We start from the raw sequence: 23,661 nt of genomic DNA, 5'->3' as shown, positions 1-23,661 counted from the left end.
AAGGGCTTATTGAATATTTTGCTTTATGTCAGGCACTGTGCTAATTGCTGGAACCCCATTGAGATGAATGAGGCATAGACCCAGCCCTTTGAGAAGCTCACACACCAGTCTAGACAACAGACATATAAATTGGCAGTTCTAGTTCAAAATTATAAATGTCACAAAAGGAATAAGGGTAGGGTGCTGAGAGAATAGTGTAATCCACATCTGGGAAGGCTTCTAGGAGGACCTGGGAAGGCTTCCTGGAGGAGTGATATACAAACTGAAACCTGAAGGATGGTAGGACTTGGCCAGTGGGGAAGGGAAGTTGTAGGCTATGGGAAGGAGAGACGCAGAACATTTTAGGCAGAGGATACAGTATGTTCAGAGATGTGAGGTCTAGAAAGACCTGTCATGCTTGAGGAACTGGAAGCAGTAGTTTAGTATGACTGGCACATTACAATGTAGGGGGAAGAGATAAATAGGAGATGAAGATAGAAAAGTAGGACAGCCAGATCATAAAGAAGGTGGTAAGCCATGTTTAAGCTTTTAGACTCCATCCTAAGGCAGTTTGGAGTCACTGAACAGCAATCCCGTGTGTATCAAGTGTATAACATGGAAAGGCCACTCATTGTGGCTATGGTATGGAAAATGGTTTGGAGGAGGAAATCCAGATTGGTGACTATTGTAGTAATACAGATTAAAGATGGTGGGAACAAGACCTAAGCAGGTGACTGTGTAAAAAAAAATGGATAGATTCTAGAGTTTTGGAGGTGAAATCAATAGGGATTGGTGATTTAATTGGATGGGAATAAAGAGCAAAACAGAAGACTTGAGGATGTTGCTCAGCATTGAACAAGAGGCTATAATTAGCATGTGTATACTCTGTTCAGCTTCAGCTGGAGATGTTAAATGGCGAAAGATGGGGACTAGAGTTAAATTCTGGCAAAGTGAGATGTTCCATCAAAACCTTAGACAAATAGTACCAGAACCAAAGAGAGATTTGGGGGAGATATCAGGAAGCTGGATAATTGAAATCTTGAGGTTGAAAGAACTCTTCAAAGATCAAAGATGCATAGAAGGAAGAATGTGGAAGTCAGGGGCAGGAGAAGGTGGTTGTTGGTTTTTTTTTTTTTTTTTTTTTAAGATTTTATTTATTTATTCATGAGAGACACACAGAGAGGCAGACACATAGGCAGAGGGAAAAGCAGGCTCCCTGCAGGGAACCCGATGCAGGACTCGATCTCAGGGATCAGGACTCAATTCCAGGACTCAGGGATCACGCCCTGAGCAGAAAGCAGATGCTCTACTGCTGAGCCACCCAGGTGTCCCCAAGAGAAGGTTTAGAGACTTGATTGCCCTTGGCCCTTTTGACAGATTAACCACCCCTGTACTACTACCCCACAACAGCAACTTCAAGCAACTTTACTGGAGCATGACTGTATGGGACTTGTTAGAATAAAGTATGACCAGTGTTTCAGTGGTCTTTCTGTTACTTTCTATACCGCAGAAGTTAATAGAGAAATTGGGTTTTGGGACCAGAGTACAGATAAAGGATTGACAGAAAAAGAGAAAATTATATAAATACAGTAACTTGACAGTCCCTAGAAGGAAGCAATTAGAGAGTTTTGGGTTGATAGAGCAACACTGCCTCCATTGCTAGTGGATTACTGAACTGGAAGGAAGGAGACCCCTCCTCATGGTACCTTTTTATATCTCCAGGTTCATGGACTGGTTTAGGGATAGTAGAGTATGGGGTGGAGGAGAAGGGGCAAGCCCTGAGAAGCATCTCTGATGTCCCCAGAGGTGGTGCTGCCTGCCATGCCAGGAGGTGAAATTTCCTGGAACTGGGAGCCTTTTGAGGTTGAATCCTGGGCCACCATCTCCTCCTCAAGTGTCTGTTGTACTAATTCACAAGGGCCAACTGCCCCAGATTGGATTTCTGCCTTGATGTGAAGGAGCATCACCCATAGCAACTCACAGTTGAGCAGTAGAGTTCACAAGGACCCTGACCATTTCTCTGTTGCTCGGTACTCTTTCCCATTTGTCTACTTTTACCGTTATATGTAAGCACACAGTTGGCTTTTATTATTCAAGTTAAAGTTTTATCTATAAAGGGGGTGGGTACAGAGAACTTGTGGTTGTAGCCAGCGCTCCAGGGATTCTGGGCAGAGGTGATGTTTGCCCTGGATTCTCCAGAAGACTTGAGATCCAACTACATGACCTTAAAAGTCCATAATAAGCATCCCATTTTTTCCAGCATGATAGCCCTTTCATCTGGCTGTGTTTCCATGGTTTCCAAACTGACTATTTTATTTGCATACCTCTTAGAGAGTTCATTTTCTAAGTGACTCAGCTTTGTTCTGGGGTCTTTCAGTTTACCTCAAGATGCTCTTAAACTCTGGCTGCTTAACTGCTACCCGCTTGGGCCCACTTTGGTTTTTCCTGTCTCTGTGTAGTTGTCATTGACCCATCATGCCATGTATAGCTCCTCATTGAAGCATCTAAGCCTATTTGAGGCTACTAGGATTAGAGAAGTCCTAGGAAACCACCATCCCTCTCTAGTCCTGGGCAGTCTCCCCACTAATCAATATTAGCACCCACATCCCTTTCTCTTCTTCTTCACCAGAGGCCAGTATCTCAGTTGATACTTCCAGAAGCTAGAGCAAGAAAACTACTGACCTTGTCTGGGAGTTTGGCTTAGTTTCTGAAGGAAGATTTGGGCCAGGCTCTTGGAAAACAGAGTACTGGTAGGGGGGAGATGGTTGTGAGGAAGTGGTTGGGAGTCACCCTTGTTCTAAGACATCTGATAGAGCTGCCTGACCAGATCTGCTGCTTTGGGAAAGCTCAGGAACCATGGCCTCTACTGCTGGAACCTGACCCAGCCTCATTCCCCATCACTAGAGCATGAGAAGGACCGGCTGTGTAAGAGTGCTGACTACATGAACCTGCACTTCAAGGTGAAGTGGCTCCACAATGAATACGTGCGAGATCTGCCTGCCCTGCAGGGGCAGGTGCCTGAGTACCCAGTGTGAGTCATCATGTGGGCACTACACAGGGAAGAGAGGGGGGGGTCCCTCCATCTAAGAGGGCAGGGTGGGCAGGACTTGTGTCTTCAATTCAGTTTAGCAAGCCAGTGTTGAGACTGCCAGTTCTGGGCCCTGTTGTAGAAAGAGAAAAGCATCAAACCATGCCCTACCTTCCAGAAGACCTTAGTCTGGGGGAGCTATTAGACACATGGCATATGCCAGCCACTGGCTCCTACCCCCATTTCTCCTGTCTGGCTGCAGGTGGTTTGAGCAGTTTGTCCTGCAATGGCTGGATGAAAATGAGGATGTGTCCCTGGAATTCCTGCGTGGGGCTCTGGAACGAGATAAGAAGGATGGGGTAAGTTGGAGGCTTGGACTACACAGAGGTCAGGCCAGGTCTCCCAGCAATTAGCAGCCAGCAGAAGTCCCAGGGCTTTATTTTCTTCCCTTTGAGTTCATAAGGAGGACTTTTGAGGGCCAAAGAGTCATCTCTGCTGGGCAGAGCCCTTGTGTACCCTACACACTTGGGAAAGGGTAGTGGCTGAAGATGATGATCCTGTTGTTGGCCTTCCTTAGTTCCAGCAGACATCAGAGCATGCACTCTTTTCCTGCTCTGTGGTGGACGTCTTCACACAGCTCAACCAGAGCTTTGAGATCATCCGGAAGCTGGAGTGCCCAGACCCCAACATCCTTGCCCACTACATGAGGAGATTTGCTAAGGTGACCATGACCCTCCTTTCTCCCTTTCATTCGCCTTTACCATGCTCACAACCTCATCATAGGCCTGAGCTCAATTCCTCTCCATGGTGGCCTTCAGGTGAAGTCTAGTCTTTCAAATGAATGAAGCATTCTCATTTGCTTGTGTCTGGGACAGACTGGTGGGTTTGTCTTGGTGCTGTTCTGGGGTTGAGAGGGGGTTTTGTCCTTTACTGTGAGATTCCCCTCTACTTCCCTATTGTTCTGGGATGAGAGGAATGACCTCAGGCAAGATCCCTGTAGGGAGAGCTAAAGGTTCTCTCCTTTCCTTTTCTTTTTTCCCCCCTCCAGACCATCGGGAAGGTGTTGATGCAGTATGCAAACATCTTATCAAAGAGCTTCCCAGATTATTGCACAAAGGAGAAAATGGTGAGGGTTAGGCCCTGTGGCCTTAAAGATGTTTGGGTAGAAGTGAAAGACATTTGAATCCTTGCTTTTGAGGCTGTCTCTTCTCAAAGCTGAGGGTGGGGTGATGCTTCTGACTTGATTCCCAATGGGGCTTCTTTTGAGATTATGTCACAAAATAAGAACTTGACTAGAAGTTCCTCTGAGCCTCCATTTGGTACTTTATTTTCTACTAAGCTAGAGCTTTGCTTAATCTTTCCTTCTTTTTTAATAAAAAAATAAAATTTAAGACGTTCAAAGAGTAAATAAAGGATAATACCATGAACACCTGAGGCCCACCACCCAGCTTAAAAACAGAAACATTTGCTTCTATTCTTCATTCAAGGAGAACTGTCTGAACTGGTTCTAGATCTCAGTGCTTAGGAACAGATGCATAAAATATGAATTATAAATTCCCTGTGGCTTTTGAAGTAGTATGAGAGAGGTATCCTAGGCTTGATAGGTCCTATGTTAAAAGGAGCCAAGACTCACCAGCTCCATTTGTCCCCAAAGCCCTGCATTCTGATGAACAACATGCAGCAACTGAGGGTTCAGCTGGAGAAAATGTTTGAGGCCATGGGAGGCAAGGAGGTAGGTCTCAGGGTGTGGAATTGCTGCACTTTCCCTTTGTTCCTGGGCTCCCTGGGTGTAGAACTCATCAGCAATTTAGCTGAGGGTCTAGGCTGGGTTAAGCTGAAGGATCAAAGTAGGCATTGGGGTAAAGGCTCTCGGAGGGAGGAGTTAGTGGCACAGGAGGGGAACAAAAGACACAAAAACCAGCTCAGCCAAGCACACCTTCTTTGGATACAGTTGGACCCTGAAGCTGCAGACAGTTTGAAGGAGCTGCAGGTGAAACTGAATACAGTTCTGGATGAGCTCAGCATGGTATTTGGAAACAGGTCAGTGTCCCCAAACAGTCATAAGAGCCAGCTATGGCCCCTGGCCAATCCCAAAGCCCCTGCTCCACACCCTCCATCCAGTGCAGGTGTGTGGATCTTCCCTTTCCTCCTGTTGGCTGTTCCTGCTGGAGCTGTACCAGGAGTGTGCTGGAATGGGCCTGAATAGCTGGTGCTGTTCCAAGGACTTTGTGTGTTTGGGCAGGGAAGGGCTGCACTGCGGGCACATGTGTAGTTTTCAGGTGCGGATTGATGAGTGTGTTCGACAAATGGCTGACATCCTGGGCCAGGTGCGAGGCCCAGGGAATGCATCCCCCAACGCCAGGGCCTCTGTGGCTCAGGATGCAGATAGTGTGCTCCGGCCTCTCATGGACTTCCTGGATGGCAAGTGAGTACAGCATTCAGCTGTCCTGTGGGACAAGCAAGGCAGAGGCAATCAGATGGGGGAGCTGTCAAGGAGGGAGGGCTCTCAAATCCTCACCCCAGTCTTACCTGTTACATGGGCCTGCAGCCTCACACTCTTTGCCACTGTGTGTGAGAAGACAGTCCTGAAGCGTGTACTGAAGGAGCTCTGGAGGGTGGTCATGAACACAATGGAAAGGATGATTGTTCTGCCCCCACTCACTGACCAGACGGTAAGGACACTCCCCTTCCACTTTGTCCTTCTGTCTCCCCTACCTTGCTCCACACTTCCTGAGTTTGGAGTCCTCTGCTTTCGACTGATCCTCTCTCTGTCCAGGGCACCCAGCTGATCTTTACTGCTGCCAAGGAGCTGAGCCATCTTTCTAAGCTCAAGGTATATGGATGTATGGAGTCCTTCTGAGCCTGAGGGTGACAGGGTGCCAGGAGAAAGGAAATGTGAGCTTTGGAAACAGAAGAGGAAGAGAATGAGAGGAACATGTGGTGTGAGCTAGTGGGTGGGGGAAAAACTTCCATGATAACCCCAAGCTGTCCTGATGCTATTGCTTTCTCTGCGGTTCCAGGACCACATGGTGCGAGAGGAAACACGGAGTCTCACTCCAAAGCAGTGTGAAGTCCTTGACCTCGCTCTGGACACTATTAAGGTGGAGACCTCCCCCTTCTTCAGACAGTCATACTACCCTACCTCAGTAACACCACCTCTTGGCGCTAGCATTCCAGTCTGCCAGACTGGTGTCCCATGGGCTTTTGCCCCCTCACATCCAGAAGGGAGTGATTTTTATGTCTGTTTCTTTCTTTGCTATGTCCATATTGCTGCTTGGAAGCAACCAAAAGTTACCTCCTTTATGGTCTCAGATGACTTACCACAGACCCAGAGCACCACTTTTTCTTGGGTTTTGAGTACAGTTCAGTTTACTTAGTTCCTCATTGCTATTCCTGAATATTTTCCACTGGGAATTAATCTTTCATATCCTTTTACCCCAGATCTGGCAGATATTTCCCTCTTCCACTTTAGTATAAATTTGTTTGGGTTTTTAAATTATTTTTTTCCTACTACCCATTCATTCATTCGACCAGGCAACATATGCACATGGCACTGTGTGCTATAAAGGATACAGAGAGAATCAGATATAGTTCCTAGCTTTAAGAAGCTTATAATTTGGTAAGGCTGTAATAAGGAAGATACACATGAACTGTGATGCAGGTCACTTGGGAGAGGTATGTCATAAGTATAATATTCTCTAAGGGTTCAGGGGGGTAAAAGGGCACTTCTGGCTACTCTCTCTGCCTGAAATGCTTCTATTTCATATCTTTGCCTGTCTGGGTAGATCCATACTTTAAAGACCACATCCAGGAGTGTGGTCATCCCTTACTGCTCCTACTTAAGTAATACTCTTCACCTGAGAGGTTCTGATTCTACGTGGCATTCAGATCTTGTTGTTTATGGTTTATTGTCCTCATCATCCTCTTTTGGCATCCTCATTGAGCTTCTGTGTGATTTCTCTAAGAACGGTGTTGAAAGCTGCCTCTCTATAAGGGGAAGAGGCTATAGCAGGTATTCTTTTGTCTTTCAGCAATACTTTCATGCAGGAGGTAATGGGCTGAAGAAAACCTTCCTGGAGAAGAGCTCAGATCTGCAGTCTCTACGCTATGCCCTGTCTCTCTACACACAGACCACAGATACACTCATCAAAACCTTTGTGCGCTCACAGACTGCCCAGGGTAAGGCCTAAGGACTTTGAGTCCCTGTCTCTGCTTCTTGCAACATTTCTGCCTCTAGGGAGTCAGTATCTTCCAGCCTTTAGGGAGGATCCAGCTACTTCTTCTGAGAGCCAAACTCTGATCCCCAGGATTTCTTGAGGGACCCCAGTACTCACCCTCACAGCATACCCATACCAGACAGGTATATCATAGGGACCTGGGAAATGTGCCTGAGGCTCTTTTCTCAGACATTGCTTGGCTAGTGCATGTTTATCAAGGAGTGTACCCTATCTTTTAGGAAGTGTCTGTCAGGAAGCCTTGAGAATGAGTGGTTGAGACACTCATGAAAACTCAGCTTTGGAAATCTTTTCGGAAATTGTCCTGGGGAGAGAAAGCAGAATACTATAGATTGTCTAGTGTGGATGAGAAAAAAGACTAGAAGAGGCATACTATGAGAGCATTTGAAGAGAGGATGTGGATCCTGGGCCTCTGTGCATAGCTGAGGCTCCAGCCTCATGGGTAATGCTAATGCACAGGGACCCAGTCACCTAGTTTTCTCCCTGTGACTTCTAGTTCTCAGAACCCCTCCCTGTCTCTAGGCAGGCCTCTCTATAACAAAACACATTGACCTAGATTTGATTTAGACTGAAATTCTGCCCCTGGCCCTGGAGCACGGCCCTCCCAGGAAAGACATTCAGACACATCTGTTATTTCTTCTTCCAGGGAAACCCAGGTGTGATACCTGGAGTAGTGAATCTGATTGAGGGAGTAAGAGGACTTAGGCCTTCTGAGCTGTGGATCCAGAGCTGACCTGACGGGGAAGAGGGATCTAGGCAGTTAGAGTAGATGAAAGGTGAAAAGATGCAAGGGACCTGCAGTACTGCTCCATTTTCCACATCTGTTCTTATTTAAAGTCTAGGTGGGAAGAAGAGAGAGTAAAGAAGTTACAAACCTTGGTCAAGAAGTTACAAACCTTGGTCAAGGGGACTGGGAGATCTTTTACATAGATGTATGTGGAAAGACTTGTATCATCAGAGGAGGATCTGAGTTAATCCAGAAAGGATTTAACTCTTTAGAAATCCTGAGCTTTAGGCTACATGTAAAGATGAGGAAAGACTAAAATGGACATATATCCAGTAAGAGCAGGGGTGGGTACTGCAGTGAGGATCCGAGTGTATGTGTGTACCTTTTATACACATAGCTTTTTACCCTTTCATTTAAAGCCAAGGAGATTAGAGCCTATGTTTTTCTTTCCTGCCCTGCTGGTCTCAAATACCTTCTCTCTGTATGTTCTTCTGTTTTCCCCATGATCTGATTGATCTTTGACCTATGAAGTCTAAATTAGAGCATTCAGGCTTTGACCCATAACTTCTCTCTGTATGTTCTTCTGTTTTCCCCATGATCTGATTGATCTTTGACCTATGAAGTCTAAATTAGAGCATTCAGGCTTTGACCCGAGCACTTTGTCTTTCTCCACCTCATCTCTGTGCTCCCTCAGGATATATGTAGAGCTGCGCTGAATGGCTGTTAACTCCTTAGACCTCTAACTGATTCTTCTTTCTCTGTCCTGCTGCTGCTACTACCTCTTGACTTGCCTGTTCTCACTCAGTGCATGATGGGAAAGGTATTAGGTTTACTGCTAATGAGGACATTCGGCCGGAAAAGGGTATGTTGTACACCTTCACATGTGAATTTAACATAGGCTAACACTGTTGCCTGTGAACTAGAATGAGCTGCTTAGGCTGACAGTAGGGGAGCCATGTGTCAAAGTTCAGAAGCTCTATCGTAAGTCTCAGAGATGAGTGATGTATTCATACAGTCTCAGACTAGGTTAACAGTAGTTCTGTCCTCAGGATTCCCCTGCTCCTATACCTGAGGACAAAGAAGTTTTATCTGGGGTGCATGGAACTGGTATTTTCTCAAAAAAGACTGAAGCCTCTGCTGAGGCGAGCCTACAAACTGGCCAGAGATTGGGACTGGGAAGGTGCTTGTAGAGAGGTCCAGGTGTGAATAGGACATAGTCTGAGCAAGGCAGCCTCCCAACTGGAGGCCTTCTGGAATCTGAGGATAGGTGGCAGTGTATACTGCCTTTGGCTAGAAGGGATCCACACTTTTCCCTTGAGATACCATGGGGTGGACATGATTTCCAAAGATACAGAATGGCAATACTATCCTTCTCCAGTATCTTCCAATGAAAAATTCTTCAGTCTAGGATATAAAAGAGGTTTGGGGAATGTTAAGAGATTCCCGGTGCGTTTTTGGAACATTTCACCTAAGATGTTGTCAGCCTAATGCATTTTAATACACAGCCTCATTCTTTATCCCCTTGCTTTCCCTTCTCCCATTGCTTACTTCCCCATGGCTACTTTGAATGATTGCTTTAGGCTGTAGGGAATAAGGTGGTAGCCTTATAACTCCTCAGTTTTACCTGGGATAATAGGCCTGAAGTTTTAGAGTTCTCCAGTATAGGAACAACTGTCCATCTGTCCTTCAGGATCTGGTGTGGATGATCCTGTGGGAGAAGTCTCTATTCAGGTGGACTTGTTTACACATCCTGGAACTGGGGAGCACAAGGTCACAGTGAAAGGTGAGTGGCACAGACTTAGAGGTCTCAGATCTTTTCTTATGCAGTGGCCTTAACAGTTGAAGGCAGAGTCTGCTTTATCCCAGTCCTCCAACTTAGCCCCCTTGGAATGCCACCTGGGGGCTCCAGAACTGGGAACACTTGGTGGGATCTCTGACAGACTTCCCTTGTTTGGGCAGTGGTAGCTGCCAATGACCTCAAGTGGCAGACAGCGGGTATGTTCCGGCCCTTTGTGGAAGTGACCATGGTTGGCCCACACCAAAGTGAAAAGAAGAGGAAGTTCACAACCAAGTCAAAAAGCAACAACTGGGCTCCCAAGTACAATGAGACATTTCACTTGTGAGTTATGGGGTAGGGAACCTGCAGGACTCTGGGGTGGGGGTGAGTTGGGGAGTAAGACTTGAGAGGGGAGAGGAGGGATGGGTTGGATGGGGTAAATTCAGTTGAACACATTCAGCTCTGGCCTCCTCCCTTCCTCCTACCCTGTGCTCACAGCCTCCTGGGAAATGAAGAAGGGCCAGAAGCCTATGAATTGCAAATATGTGTGAAGGATTACTGCTTTGCCCGTGAGGATCGTGTTTTGGGGCTGGCTGTGATGCCTCTGAGGGATGTAGCAGCCAAGGGCAGCTGTGCTTGCTGGTGTCCCTTGGGCCGGAAGATCCACATGGATGAGACAGGCATGACTATTCTCCGGATTCTATCTCAAAGAAGCAATGACGAAGTGGCTCGGGAGTTTGTGAAGCTCAAATCGGAGTCTCGTTCCATGGAAGAGGGGAGCTGAGCACCTAGATTCCTGTGCCAACCAAATGGCATCAGTTCCACAAGTCAGGGCCAGTGAGAGTTACTATGTAGCCAGCTTAGGGTCCTCATAGTCAAGGGGCTGACTCCTTCAGTTTAAGGAAAAATTGGGGTGATCAGAATATGTCTTTTCATAGAAAGGGTCACAAATCCCTGACCAGTAGGTCTGTGGTGCTAGGAGCTGGGCTGTGGGGACTACTGCATAGAGAGGTTTTCCATAAAGGGAGGGACAGGCATTTCTGAGAGTGTTAGCCATTCTTGGCAGACACCCCTTCACCCCACACCCCATCTCTACCCCTCTCCATGCCATACATTATCCAGTTAGACTTATCCATATCAACCATTAGAAGAACACAGAGAGCCTGGAGCATGTGTACCTGGTTAGCTAAATAGTCAGTTGAGCCTACAGTTGTTGCTGAGCCCTATAGTCTGGATTGGGAGTATGACCAGGGCACGAACATACAGAACAGAATTTAGACCATACCTTGGGAGCAGGATCCACTAGTTTTGTGGAGCTCCATGAAAACAAGGCTTTGAGGGCAGCCCGGGTGGCTCAGCGGTTTAGCGCCGCCTTCAGCTCAGGGCCTGATCCTGGAGACCTGGGATCGAGTCCCACGTTGGGCTCCCTGCATGGAGCCTGCTTCTCCCTCTGCCTGTGTCTCTGCCTCTCTGTGTCTCTCATGAATAAATAAATATTTTAAAAAAAGAAAGAAAGAAAAAACAAGGCTTTGAGACTGAACAAGATACTTTCTAGAAATGAGCTGTGCTAATCCTTTCCCCCAAATTATATGTCATGAGTAGAATGAGGTTCACATGGTACTTCGAGCCCTGAGCAGAATACTTTTGCAACCCAGGCACCAGAGGCCCCCTGCCCAGGAGCCCCCTCCCTCACTCCTGTAAGAAGGGGAGCAATAATGTTTTCAGACACGAGAGGCTGTTCCTTTGTGTATGTACCTAAGGGCTAGTTGAAGGATCCAGGAGAGAGAGTTGTGTTTTCTTCTTGGGTAGGCTCTGAACAAAGCCAAAAATTGTAGAAACCAGTCTAGAAGCAGTCCTCCTTACCTAAGGCTCCTGCCTTCTGGTTGTCCTCCACTTTGCAGAAAGAATCTAGTCTTTGGCCTCACCCCTCTTCATCTAGGTCAGCTGCTGTTCCCCTCACAGATGTTCAACCCTACAGAAGGAGCTTGGACTATCTATCATCCCTTTACAAGGCTGGATGGAGGAGGCTTCAACATTCTCTGGGAAGTTAGAGACAAACTCTTTCAGGAGGTCATATGGACTTCTCAGGCCCTTGGTCAGAGATGTGATGTGGTTCTTGGATATATCCTTAGTAGCAGCCTCCTGGACCTCCTGAGGACTCTGTGTTGTCCACAGCTGTACTGGCCATTACATGAAACAACAAACCAAGCATCTTTGCTGTTGTTAATTATTGTATGTGCCATTGTTACAGAACATTTTTGGCTAGTATCTAATAAATTCTCTTATAGCAGCCTCTGGGGTCTGGTAATTCTGTTAAGGTGTGGAAAGTTATAGAAATGACTATCTTGTATAACCCTGTAAAATGGTAGATTTTGTATCTGGCCCTTCACTGCCTCCTCCTCCTGACAAATGATGGAACCTAAAGCAGCTCTGGATAAGCACCAAGCAGTAAAGCAGGTAATGGACTAGTATCTTGGCCTTGACTGGAGACCACCACCCCAGTTAACAGAGTCATGGGACCCAAGGTATCGGCTTCCTGCAGAAGATCAAGAAGAGTAGATTGAGAAGAGATGTCATGTGCCAGTGAAAACTAGTCCATGTTGTGAGGACAAAGTAAGGGTCTCCTGGGGAAAAGTGTGCCTCTGGGGATTGGTAGAGAGCTGCCATGTACAGGACAGAGAAGTAGGCCTAGGAGTAGAAATTGGCCTTTCATTTGGGAAAATTCAAGGAAGGAAAGCTGGAGTAGAAAATCACCCATGATATTGGAGAAAACAAGACAAAAGTGAGGCCTCCTGGCATGGGAATCAGAGAAGCTGACACACGAAAAGTGCTTACTTAATTTCTTAGCCCTTGCAGGGTGGGGGCTGAGTGAGAGCACAGGACAGGGGATTAACTCCAGCCTTCCAGTTTCTCATTTCCATTTACTTGCTAAATAAATCCTTGCAATTCAGTTCCCCAGTTATTTTTAAACTTCCTCCTTCTTTCCCAAATCATTTGCCCTCAGTCATTTCTGCCTCAAACCTACCTGTTGAATCCATTCTTACCTCAGTTCACAGTACCACAACTGGAATAGTGGCTTTTAGTTTCTCTTGACTGTGATAATCACCCGCCTCTGTTCTGCCGCTGCCCTCTTCACATACTCTGGTTAATCTTCCTCCTGTTAAAGCTACTGGGTGGTTATCTTATCATAGCCTTCATGCTGAAGTTCTAAGACCCTCCAAGACAGTGCATAAATCCCCTCACCATCCTGTGGCTATTCTTTTTTTTTTTTTTTTTTTCTTTTTCCTGTGGCTATTCTAAAGCACTTACCCCTAGTTCCAACCGCACCCCCACCCTGTGCACTCCTACCCTGTGTGCCTTTGCACTTCTGTTTCCCCTTGCAGACTTCCATGGCCTGCTGAGTTCTGAAACTTCCTGGCTGCCATTAGGACCCAACCAACCCTGATCCCCCTTCACAGAGCACTTTACATAGTTATAATTTAATTCTCTGTCTTCCTTCATAAGCCTGTGTGTGATCTATCCACAAAGGCAGGGTCATAGTATTTCATCTCTGTTCCCCAGTGGCTAGCACAGAGGGCACTCAGGTACTGAGCCGGGCCAACAGCTGCAGGATCCTTTGGGGAAACCCCGGAGGGGAGGGGCGGCGGGGAGGGGCCGTTGGCGGCGCCGGAGACGTGGGGCGTGGCTGGAGGTGGCGGTGGGAGGGGCGTGGTCAGAGGCGGGGCTCTGCTCTAGGCTTGAACCTGGGGCTCTGGGGCGCCAGCGCAGAAAGCGTTAAGATGGAGGTTGCTGGAGCTGACGCCGGCCGCGGAATGGTGAGCAAGAAGCGCCCGAAGGTGGCGCGGGAGGAGTTGGTTACTGCCTTCTCCCTCCCAGCACTGAGGAGACTACCCTCATACTAACTGACGCTCGTACAGCTCTTTGTACTTCCCAGTAATACTGTCCAGCCTCTTACTTTCTTGTAACTGTACTCCTGATACTTCCCGAGATTATTGCTCCCTCCCCGTACTTGAGTATACATGTTTCCCAGACACCCCAGAGAAGATATTTTTGCCCAGATACCTAGCAAAGGGGATCTTTATCCTCCACCAAATACTTCCCAAAGTGGGACACATTTATCCAGTTACCTCATGAAACAGATACCCCCAAGTCCCTAGCTAAGGCGCATTCCTATTAACTCATGGAGTTTGTCCACTTCTCCAGCACTATCCAGATTCACTGAGAAGCAGCATCAATCTTACACCACATTTGAATTGAAAGTGGCACGTTTGCTATCCTTCCCTCATATGGCACAGGAGACCTACTTGGTAAAGAAAAGTCCAATTCTGGCTGGCTACCCATGGCTTGCAACAGCCTTGCAAGTTTGAATTAGTAGCTATTTAAAACCAGATTTCACATTTTAAAAATGCAGATTTCTAGTTTAAAGGGGGTGGGGGGACCTGTTAACTTTTAACTCACATTCCCACAAAGTAACTGGTGATTGGAGCTGAGAAGCAACTGTTAAATTACAGTAGTTTATTACAGACTCCGTTACTCATTTTCTTGCAGTAGGCTTTGCTTTATTTGCCTGGCATGTGATAGGCATTTGAGTTTGTGCCCCTGATGTAGGACTTTGGTTTGGGTCATTTTTTTTGACCCAGTATTTTTGAGCTCTTAATGGAAACTGAAATCCAAAGAAGATGGCTAATATATGTTTAGATTCTTTTTGGTTTCTGCAATGTTTTATTAGGATCAGAAATTGTCCTAGTAGCTAAAACCCAGGGTGAAATCTATACCAAAGTCTTTGTGGTAAGAATTCAATCAAAATATTTATAGGTAGCTCTCTGGTGCATCTGATCTTGACGAAAGCCAGTGTACCCAACCCATCTCTGGTGAGGTCAGGCCAAGGACAAGAGATTATTTGAACACCTAGTTATAAAAGGGCCTGACTCTGGTCTGTATAGGAAGTAATGTCTGAAAAGTGCTGCCTCCCTTGTTCCAAAACACGCAGATAGTAACCCTCCTTCCTCCCTGAGGGAAATAAGAGGCCTCATAATAATCAAGAATGGTGATAATCTGCAGTCTACTTCTAAACAGAAGTAGAATAGAAGTGAATTTTTAAAAAATTATATTTATTTTAGAGGGAGAGAGAACATGAAGGGGAAGGGCAGGAGGAGAGAGAATCGCAAGCAGACTCCATGCTGAGCACATAGCCTGACATGGGACTCCATCTCATGACCCTGAGATGACCACCTGAGCAGAAACCAAGAGTTCTTTGCTTAACCAACCACCCAAGTGCCTCAACAGATTTTTAAAGAAGTAAAATCACTTCTTTGAGCACAAGTGTATGATCTACCTATTCATTGTGAATATTCAGACTCACACCCTGAATGAACCTGCTATACCTAGAAGCAGAATAGCAAAGCTGAAGAAGCAACATGGAATAATGGAAATGGTATTGAAGTGGAAGTCAAAGAAAGATGAATACTGGTATCAGCTCTACTACATACTAATAAAGGGACCTTGATTTTTAACTTCTCAGAAGCTTAATTATCTGCAGCTGTTAAACTAATAATTCCTGCCGTGTCTGCCTCAGAGGGACAAATGGGCTCATTTAAATGTGAAAGCACTTTGCAAACTATACACTTTCTCTAGGTGTATAAGAGATGATTATTATAAATGATCCTTCAAGTTCTGATTAACTTCTAAGAAATTAGTCTTGTGTCGCAGGTTCAAAATAAGCAAATATTTGCTGGGCACATACTATGTGTGAGATAATTAGGCACAGGGCCTACCATTGAACAAAACAAAAGCCGTATAAATTTAGGAGTAATTAGCATATTGAGTGCCCACTAATACTCATTGCAGTATCACGGTATGATTAGGCAATAGGAAGAATCTAGACTATGGGTTTAGGTTTGCCACTATTTTTTAGCTGCATAAACCTAAACCTCCACATCTATAAAATAAGTAAGTTAGACAAGGTAACCTCTAAGTTTCCTTCTAAAATATGTTTGTCATTCATTAGAGATTCTAATTTCTGAAGTTCCCAACTGCTAAGAGCTTATTGCCTTGCAGGGAAGATCAGACTGACAAAACTGAATGATCATAGAACCGTAGGAGAATAGAGTACTAATGTCATACTAGATACAGCACAATAGTGGTAACAACAGTGTTTTTCTGTAAGTAACAGAGTATATAGAGAGGCTTTTTGGAAGACCAGGGAGTCCCACAAGGATGGAAAACTTTGGATCAGAGGAAAGGAAAGAAACTCTATTGTAGATATTAGAAATTGAATGAGTGGAAGTGCAAGAACATGCCATTTATTGTTTTCCTAGTTTATCCTTCAGAATCCTTGGAGAAAAACAGCTAGTGCATTCAAAAGGGTTTAACTGTAGAGAGTTGAACCAAAGGGCTGTTTACAGATGATGAGTATTCACAAGAACTAGAGAGGAATGGCAAAACACACCAAGAGTGAGTGCCAAGTTAGCAGGATTTCTTGACCTGAAGAAAAAGGGAAGGGAGTGTTGTTACGAGAGCCTACCTACAGCTACAATCTGGAAGACGGACTGCCTGACAAGAGCTATGGCCATAAGGACTAAGCAGCTGCTATAAGCAGAAATGAAGTAAAGAAATAAATGCTCTCTAATCATTCTCTCTCTTCCTGCTCTCTGGTCTCTAACAAGTACTTTCCATTGGCAAAAGCCAAATAGAAGCCTAGAGGCAAGATAGTCTGAGTGACATAGTTCATAGAGGTCAGCTTCCCAGAACAGGGCAGGGGGAGTTGGGTGGGAAGAGACACAGCACACAGAATAACCAGCATACAAGGGATCTAGGGAGGAAAAGTCACCACATAGGCTCTTCCCAAGAAAGTTTAACCTAAGTTCAAATTCAAAATCCATTCTAAGGCTTAGTCTCCTTAGCTGTGAAATGGGGATAGTAATGCCTTTGTCCCAGGATGATTGTGAGGATTCTATGGAGGGTGGGAAGGAATAAAAAGAGACTCTGAGGTTAATGACAGTGGCCTGAACTTAGGTAGAAGCTTTGGGGATAGAGGAAGTAGATGACTAGCTCAAGTTAACTCTTTATTCATGAGGGAGAATGTATGGAACTTTGTAATTAATTACAAATGGGAGAGTGAAAGAGCATTGTCAAAGATGACTCTTAGGTTACTGGCTTTGGCCACTAGGTGAATGGTAAGATGGGTAACTGATGTTCAAAGACAGGAAATAGAAAAGAAAGCACAGATTTGGGGTGTGTGAGAGATGGAGAATAGAAATTATTTCAGTTTTGTAAATGTAGATTTTTTTAATTGTAAAATACACGTGTGAAACTTACTACTTTAACCATATAAAAATATAACCAGAATTCAGTAACATTAAGTATATTCACAATATTGTACAATCATCCCTAGTACTTGTTCCAGACATTTTTTAGCACCCCAAAAGGAAACCCCATCCATATTAAGCAGTCATTCCTCATTATTATTTTGAGACATTTGTGTAACATACAAAAACCGACAATAAGTAGCTATTTGGATATGTAATTCTGAAGCTCGGGATAAAAATTCAGCCTAAAGGATATAGATTTTTGAATCATTATTATGTAAAGAGGGAGTTCTTACCCTGAGACCTTTGGACTTGATTGAAAATCTCTGAATGTCTTGAATTGGATGTAAAATGTAGATAGGTATGTATGTTTATTTTTATGAAGAAAATTCTCTCAAAAGAATTCCTTAACCTGAACAAAGTTACTAACCACTGATGGTTATATAGTAAATAAAGCCGGGAGGAGTGTGGGGGGAAGTGGTTAAGAAAACTTAGGGAAAGTGAGTAGTGAGAAAAGAATGAAGATGAAACCTTGGGTAACATTTAAGGTATAGAGAGGTCCAAAGGGAAGTAAGAAGTCTAAACACAAGAATTAAAATTCATGTCTTCTTCGGGATGAGTAAAGGCTTTTAAAGAGCAATGTCATTTCCTAGTTGTTAGATAGACCTCACTTGTTGCCTCTGTCAAACACCCAGACATTCGTTTTATAAACTCATTCATTTGTGCTCTTAAATAAATAGATGGTCTATTTAAGTGACTAGCCATAACTTCTTCCTGATTTAGTCTTATTTTTGGCCATTAGGTTAGTGGGGAGAGTATCATTTACAAAGTCAATAACAGAGAATTGATTAAATTATCATAATTTGCAATAAGCGTGTGTGCACACCTCTCTGTGTCTAGTGTATTATGGACTTTATGATAAACCAGCAATTTTCAAAGTATGGAACCAGAACCAACAGCATCAGCATTACCTGAATTTGTAAGAAAAATAAATTTTTGGGCCCTATTACAGACCTGCTGAATCAGAAACTCAGGGGACCCAGCTTTCCAGGTGGTTCTGATGCAAGTTAAAGTTTGAGAACAACTGTGGTAGACCATTCCTGGCTAACTTGTTTCAGTTCATAAATAAAACATGGTTTCCTCATTATTTTCTTACCTTTATTTGGTAAAATATGGATGGCAACATTTTGCAATGTCTGATGAGTTCCTCATGAAAAAGGCTGACTGAACATTCTTGTCTATGACCTTCTCCACCACTGAATTACTAACACAAATACTATTACCTACATGTTATTTTCCCCTTTGGTGTGTAGTATTTATCTTCAATGTAAATTATAAATTGTCTAGTTATTAAAATGCTTTGGAAAAGGAAATAATTATTTATGTGAATACTCTTATCCATTCAGCCCTTTGTTTTGGAATCTCCTAGTCTTCTGCTGAGTCATACCCTTGGCTTCAGAGATTATGAAATGGACCTCACTGAAATTGCATTCTTCTCTCTTCTCTACCCCTATCAAGACATTTCTCAGCTATGTGGCCTTGCCTAGAGATGCAATGGCTATATACAAATCCCTTAAGTAATCTTAGTTACCATTGTCAGAAAGAAATTAGAAGCTACAGAATGAATTTGAAAAGAATTGGACTTTGTTATCAAGGCCAATCAGGGAGTGTTTTCCCCTTCTGCTAGTCCAAGGGATAAGCCAGACAGCACAGTATTTTAGTTACTTCTGTTTTTCTAAGATTGTACACTAATTGAGGGCATGGATGATGTCTTATCTTTGACCATGTTTTAACTAGCACATACTAGGCACTCAAACACTTGCCAAATTAGATTTACTTAATCTAGAAGTTAGAAAATAAAGAGTTTAATTCTGGCTTTACTGCTAAGTCACTGAGTTAACTTAATTGACCTCTGTTTTCCTCACATCCGAAACAGATATAGTTTTGCCCTGCCTACTTCCCAGTATCTTTATAAGAATCTAAAAAGGAAATATATGTAAAATACTCTTTAAACGTCCAGAGAACTCTATAAATGTGAGGTTACAAAATAGTCTTGGTTTATACACTATTTTAGAGGAATAATTGGTTCATTCTGGAGTGGAGAGAACAACAGTACAGTGAGCTAAAAGTCGAGATGCTGGTTTTAATCCTGATCTCCTTTAGATTCTTTGGGTCTTAATTTTCTTTTATCTCAAATGAGGAAGGACAAAAAAAAAAAAATGAGGAAGGACAGAACAAATTGATATGGTAGTTCTCATCCTTAGTTACACATTGAAATCATCTGGTACTGAAAAATGCTGGTGCCTGGAACAAACTAGCATAAGTGATTTAATTGGTTTGGGATACATGTTGGACCTCAATTTTTTTCTTTACTCCTCTTCTACAGCCAAAGTTTGTTTGTTTGTTTGTTTAAATTAGCAAAACCATTATTCAGATACAATCTTACACAAAAATTCAGGTTATGAGTGGAGCTTCTGCAGTCATTTTTTTTAGCACTTTAAGCCCTGACTGCCAATCTTTTTTTTCCCCCATATCCCATTTTAGAACTCCTAAGGCTTCATAGAACACTGTCAGAAAAACATTTCCAAAATCTCTTCCAGCTCCAAATCAGTGTTATCACCCTATGCCTTCTCATAAAATCTCTGTCCTATCTTTTACTTAACACCAATCTGACCCAATGTCAGACTGATTATTATGGAGGCTAGCTTTCAGTTTACCTCACTAGCTCTTTTGCTGCAAGGCAATGAACAGTATAAAATTTAATAGGCAAGAGGACCTCCTGGATTTCTTGTTGCCACCCCTCCCAGAGATTCTGAGTCAGTATTTCCAGAGTGGGGGCCAGGTGTCTATATTTTCCACAAAGACTTTTCATGTTTTTTAAACAATTGGTTCATGGACCATGCTTTTGGGAATGATTGCTCGAAGATATTCTCAGTCAAAAGTAAAGAAATAAGGGATGCTAAAATGTGGGGGCATAGAGAAAGAGTGGATTTTCTCCTGAGCTCATTGCCAGATCTACCAAAGAGAAGCATGTGGGCATTTAAGACCTTAAATTGTACTTCTGAACCATAGCATTTGACCACAGTTCTCAGTTACTGTCCTAGAAATGCACTTGACAGTTGTCTCTTCATCTGTGGCCAAGTCTACAAGAGAGATGATAATTGTGGTCAAGAACAGTCAAGCAAGCTGGGACTTGAATCTCTACCGCTGTGACTTTCTGCTGCTCTCTGATTATATGACCCTGAGCAAGCAGTTTAAGTCTTAGGCCTCAGGGTGTTCATCTGTAGGAAAGAACTGAACTCTCTAGGCCCAGATTTTAGTGAAAATTAAACAAGATCTATGTAAAACACATAGTAAAGTGTCCAGCACACAGTGAATTTTGATAAATAGTATTATATCAGCAGGGCAGGGACTGATAAGGAGTTTTTGTTTTATCCTTAGGTGATGTTTCTCTGAAATGAAATACATGAAATGTTTTATTTCAGGTAAGTGCTTAGCTTATATCTGCTGAGATTCTCAAGTTCAACATCAATAATGATCTTTGCTTACTACTATACAGTACCATGTTCTATCGACAAAGCCAGGAAATTGGTTGCTTATCACTCATTAAGGGACTGAAGCCCATCAAGAAGCTTCTTAAAATTTTGGATCTCAAAGAAATTTCATAGGGGAGGACACAGGCTAGACTTCCCTCTGACCTGGCTTTGTGACTATTGTTGCTACAAGAGTGGAAGGGAAAAAAATTACAAAATTGAACTTGAGGTTTTTATAGAAAGTCTTTGGTTATAATCACTGATGATACTGGTTCACATTAATTCAAAGAGTAATGTTTGAGTGGTTTTTTTAGAGGGCAGTGAGAGAAACATTCTACCTAAAGACTTGAGGCAGACAAGTAAGTGATTTAATTTTGAAGATGTTTAAACAGATGATACTAGTTCACATTAATTCAAAGAGTAATGTTTGAGTGGTTTTTTTAGAGGGCAGTGAGAGAAACATTCTACCTAAAGACTTGAAGCAGACAAGTAAGTGATTTAATTTTGAAGATGTTTAAACAGAAAGCCAAAGTTCTGTGAAAACCATGGTGTATCTTTAGCAAAAGGTAAAGGTGAGTGAATGTATCTCATCTGTGTACTTTCAAAGGGAAATAGGAATAGTCCAACGGACCTTCACTGGGCTAATTGATTTAATTGTAATTATTGATATTATAGTAAGATGAATCATGATTTGAACACTCAGCATTCTTCCTTTTTCCATATGAGTTTAAGATGATCAAAACAGTCTTGTTGAATTTGTTTCCCTTTCTATAAAGATGTAACTTAATAACTCATTTTGCTAATCTCAGAACATATACTTTGTATCCTTATATCACAGGTTGCCTCATTAATGTTAGTTTCTGTTGCGACTAATGTTGCAGCTAATTTGGAGAAATTTCAGACTTGCTACCAAGGTCTGGAACTAAACTGTCTACAAAATTTTTATAAAATTTTATTTATTGGGCAGCCCCTGTGGCGCAGCGGTTTAGTGCCGCCTGCAGCCTGGGGTGTGATCCTGGAGACCCGGAATCGAGTCCCGCATCGGGCTCTCTGCATGGAGCCTGCTTCTCCCTCTGCCTGTGTCTCTGCCTCTCTCTCGCTCTCTCTGAATGAATAAATAAATACATCTTTAAAAAATTTTATTTATTTATTCATGAGAGACACGCACACGGGGGGGGGGGGGCGGGGGAGTGCAGAGACACAGGCAGACACTCCATGCAGGGAGCCCGATATGGGACCCGACCCTGGGACCCCAGGTGAGGACCCCACCTCCTGAGGTGTCCCTCAGACACCCAACCTCTAAGCCACCCAGGCATTCCTCTCTACAAAATTTCAACCAAATGACTGTTGACTATTTGGGAGGATGACCTCCAACAAAAGGAAAACTTTTTGTCATAGTTCTTTGTGGATATGTCTTTAAAAATTTTTTAAAGAGTATAAGAGCTATAAGTATATGTGTTTGAGGAGGAGGAGGAGGAGAGAGTAGCTCCATTTAGTTTAATGAAACAAAAATAATTCTACTTGAACTAGATTTGTCATAATCTTAAAAGTTGATGGGGTGTCTAGCTGGCTCAGTAAAGTATGAGACTCTGGGTGTGGAGCCTTTAAGAAAATAATAAAATTAAAAAACTAAGCTTTGAAGAATGGGTGGATGGATTTTAGCTAAATCAAGGAATGTGAGAGTTACGTAAAAGAAAATTATCCTGAAATTGGGAAGGGAGAATTGTTAAAAATTTCACATGATATCTTTTATAGTTTGAACCTTTCTTTAACTTAGGTATACTCAACATATATGTAAAATGTTATATACATTTATCTAAAAATTGCCATTAATATCTGCATTGCTGGCTCTCCAAATCCCATGCTTGCGTTTATGAAGGAAGAACCTTTAGTGCTGCCATTACATTTCACTCAGTTCTTACATGGGGAATGTAATTCTCTTTGGGCTTGTTCAAAATCTGTTCTTCTCATGATAGCATCAGCATATTTTTTTTTTTAAGATTTTATTTATTTGACACAGAGGAGGGCACAAGCAAGGGGAGTAGCAGAGGGAGAAGAAGCAGGCTCCCCACGGAGCAGAGAGCCCAATGTGGGGCTCATTCTCAGGACCCTGGGATCATGACCTGAGCCAAAGGCAGATGATCAGCTGACTGAGCCACCCAGATGTCCCAACATCAGCATATTTCTGCCTTTACAGACATATTACCTGGTTAAGATCTTGAGATATCCAGGCAGATCTGTGCCCATCTTTGTCTTGCTCTCTTTGTTTTTATGATAGTTTCCTCAACAGATTTTTAGGCCTGTAGCTGTTTCCTTTAAATGTCCTTCAATGTGGGTTGTTGGCATAGTACCAAAGCATTGTTCAGCGAAAGCCATTCTGAGCTTGAGGCAGAACATTTCAGTTGAGGTAAGGCTTTGATAATCTGTTTCAATCCAAGAGATAACAAATTTTAGAATATATAGAGAGATTCTTAACTCTTTGGGGGGTAGATAATAGAGCATATTAAAACTTTTAAAATCTTGGGACCTCTAAAAAAAAATACACAGATTTTTACAGACAGTTTTTGGAAGTTCACAATGTTTCTAGAGCACACCTGTTGAGCCTTGGCTTAAAAAATGAAAACAAATGGGTGCCTGGCTGGCTCAGTCTATAGAGCATTATGGCTCTTTCTTTCTTTCTTTCTAAAATATTTTATTTATTTATTTATTTATTTATTTATTTATTTATTATTTTATTTTATTTTATTTTATTTTATTTTATTTTATTTTATTTTAATTATGAGAGACACACAGAGAAAGGCAGAGACATAGGCAGAGGGAGAAGCAGGCTCCATGCCAGGAGCCTGATGTGGGACTCAAACCTGGATCCCAGGATCATGCCCTGAGCCGAAGGCAGACATTCAACCGCTGAGCCACCCAGGTGTCCTGAGCATTTGACTCTTGATCTTGGGGTTCTTAGTTCAAGCCCCATGTTGGGTATAGAGATTACTAAAAAAAAAACTTACAAAAAATAGAAAACAAAAATAAGGAAACACTGATTCTGAGCAGTGGATAAATAGTATATCCTTCAAGCAA

At 43.2% G+C, this 23,661-nt stretch overlaps 2 protein-coding genes across 41 annotated transcripts in view; both read left to right on the top strand.

The window, feature by feature from the left end:
• The window catches only part of UNC13B (unc-13 homolog B), a 245,728-nt gene extending 233,692 nt beyond the window's left edge, over positions 1-12,036 (top strand). For 20 of the 32 annotated variants that reach the window (XM_072728015.1, XM_072728001.1, XM_072727999.1 and 17 more), the window contains 15 exons: positions 2,884-3,010; positions 3,270-3,366; positions 3,585-3,728; positions 4,056-4,133; positions 4,662-4,739; positions 4,959-5,047; positions 5,280-5,432; positions 5,556-5,679; positions 5,784-5,840; positions 6,028-6,108; positions 7,039-7,186; positions 8,775-8,831; positions 9,660-9,752; positions 9,929-10,088; positions 10,245-12,036. In XM_072728015.1, the coding sequence (XP_072584116.1) occupies positions 2,884-3,010; positions 3,270-3,366; positions 3,585-3,728; positions 4,056-4,133; positions 4,662-4,739; positions 4,959-5,047; positions 5,280-5,432; positions 5,556-5,679; positions 5,784-5,840; positions 6,028-6,108; positions 7,039-7,186; positions 8,775-8,831; positions 9,660-9,752; positions 9,929-10,088; positions 10,245-10,530 (1,772 nt within the window). In that variant the 3' untranslated portion in view covers positions 10,531-12,036. The remainder of the gene's footprint in view (positions 1-2,883; positions 3,011-3,269; positions 3,367-3,584; positions 3,729-4,055; positions 4,134-4,661; positions 4,740-4,958; positions 5,048-5,279; positions 5,433-5,555; positions 5,680-5,783; positions 5,841-6,027; positions 6,109-7,038; positions 7,187-8,774; positions 8,832-9,659; positions 9,753-9,928; positions 10,089-10,244) is intronic. The other 12 variants (XM_072728005.1, XM_072728009.1, XM_072728010.1 and 9 more) reach the window with 1 other exon arrangement.
• Positions 12,037-13,444: 1,408 nt separating this feature from the next.
• The window catches only part of LOC112930834 (phospholipid-transporting ATPase FetA-like), a 124,459-nt gene continuing 114,242 nt past the window's right edge, over positions 13,445-23,661 (top strand). For 3 of the 9 annotated variants that reach the window (XM_072727978.1, XM_072727982.1, XM_072727977.1), the window contains exons 1-2: positions 13,445-13,561; positions 20,495-20,538. In XM_072727978.1, coding sequence (XP_072584079.1) covers positions 20,511-20,538 — 28 coding nt within the window. In that variant the 5' untranslated portion in view covers positions 13,445-13,561; positions 20,495-20,510. The remainder of the gene's footprint in view (positions 13,562-20,494; positions 20,539-23,661) is intronic. The other 6 variants (XM_072727981.1, XM_026013264.2, XM_072727979.1 and 3 more) reach the window with 5 other exon arrangements.

This window comes from Vulpes vulpes, chromosome 12 (assembly GCF_048418805.1).
Source record: "Vulpes vulpes isolate BD-2025 chromosome 12, VulVul3, whole genome shotgun sequence".
In the NCBI taxonomy this organism is placed as follows: Eukaryota; Metazoa; Chordata; class Mammalia; order Carnivora; family Canidae; genus Vulpes; species Vulpes vulpes.
Note: the sequence above shows the minus strand (reverse complement) of the source record. Positions and strands in the feature narration are given on the sequence as shown.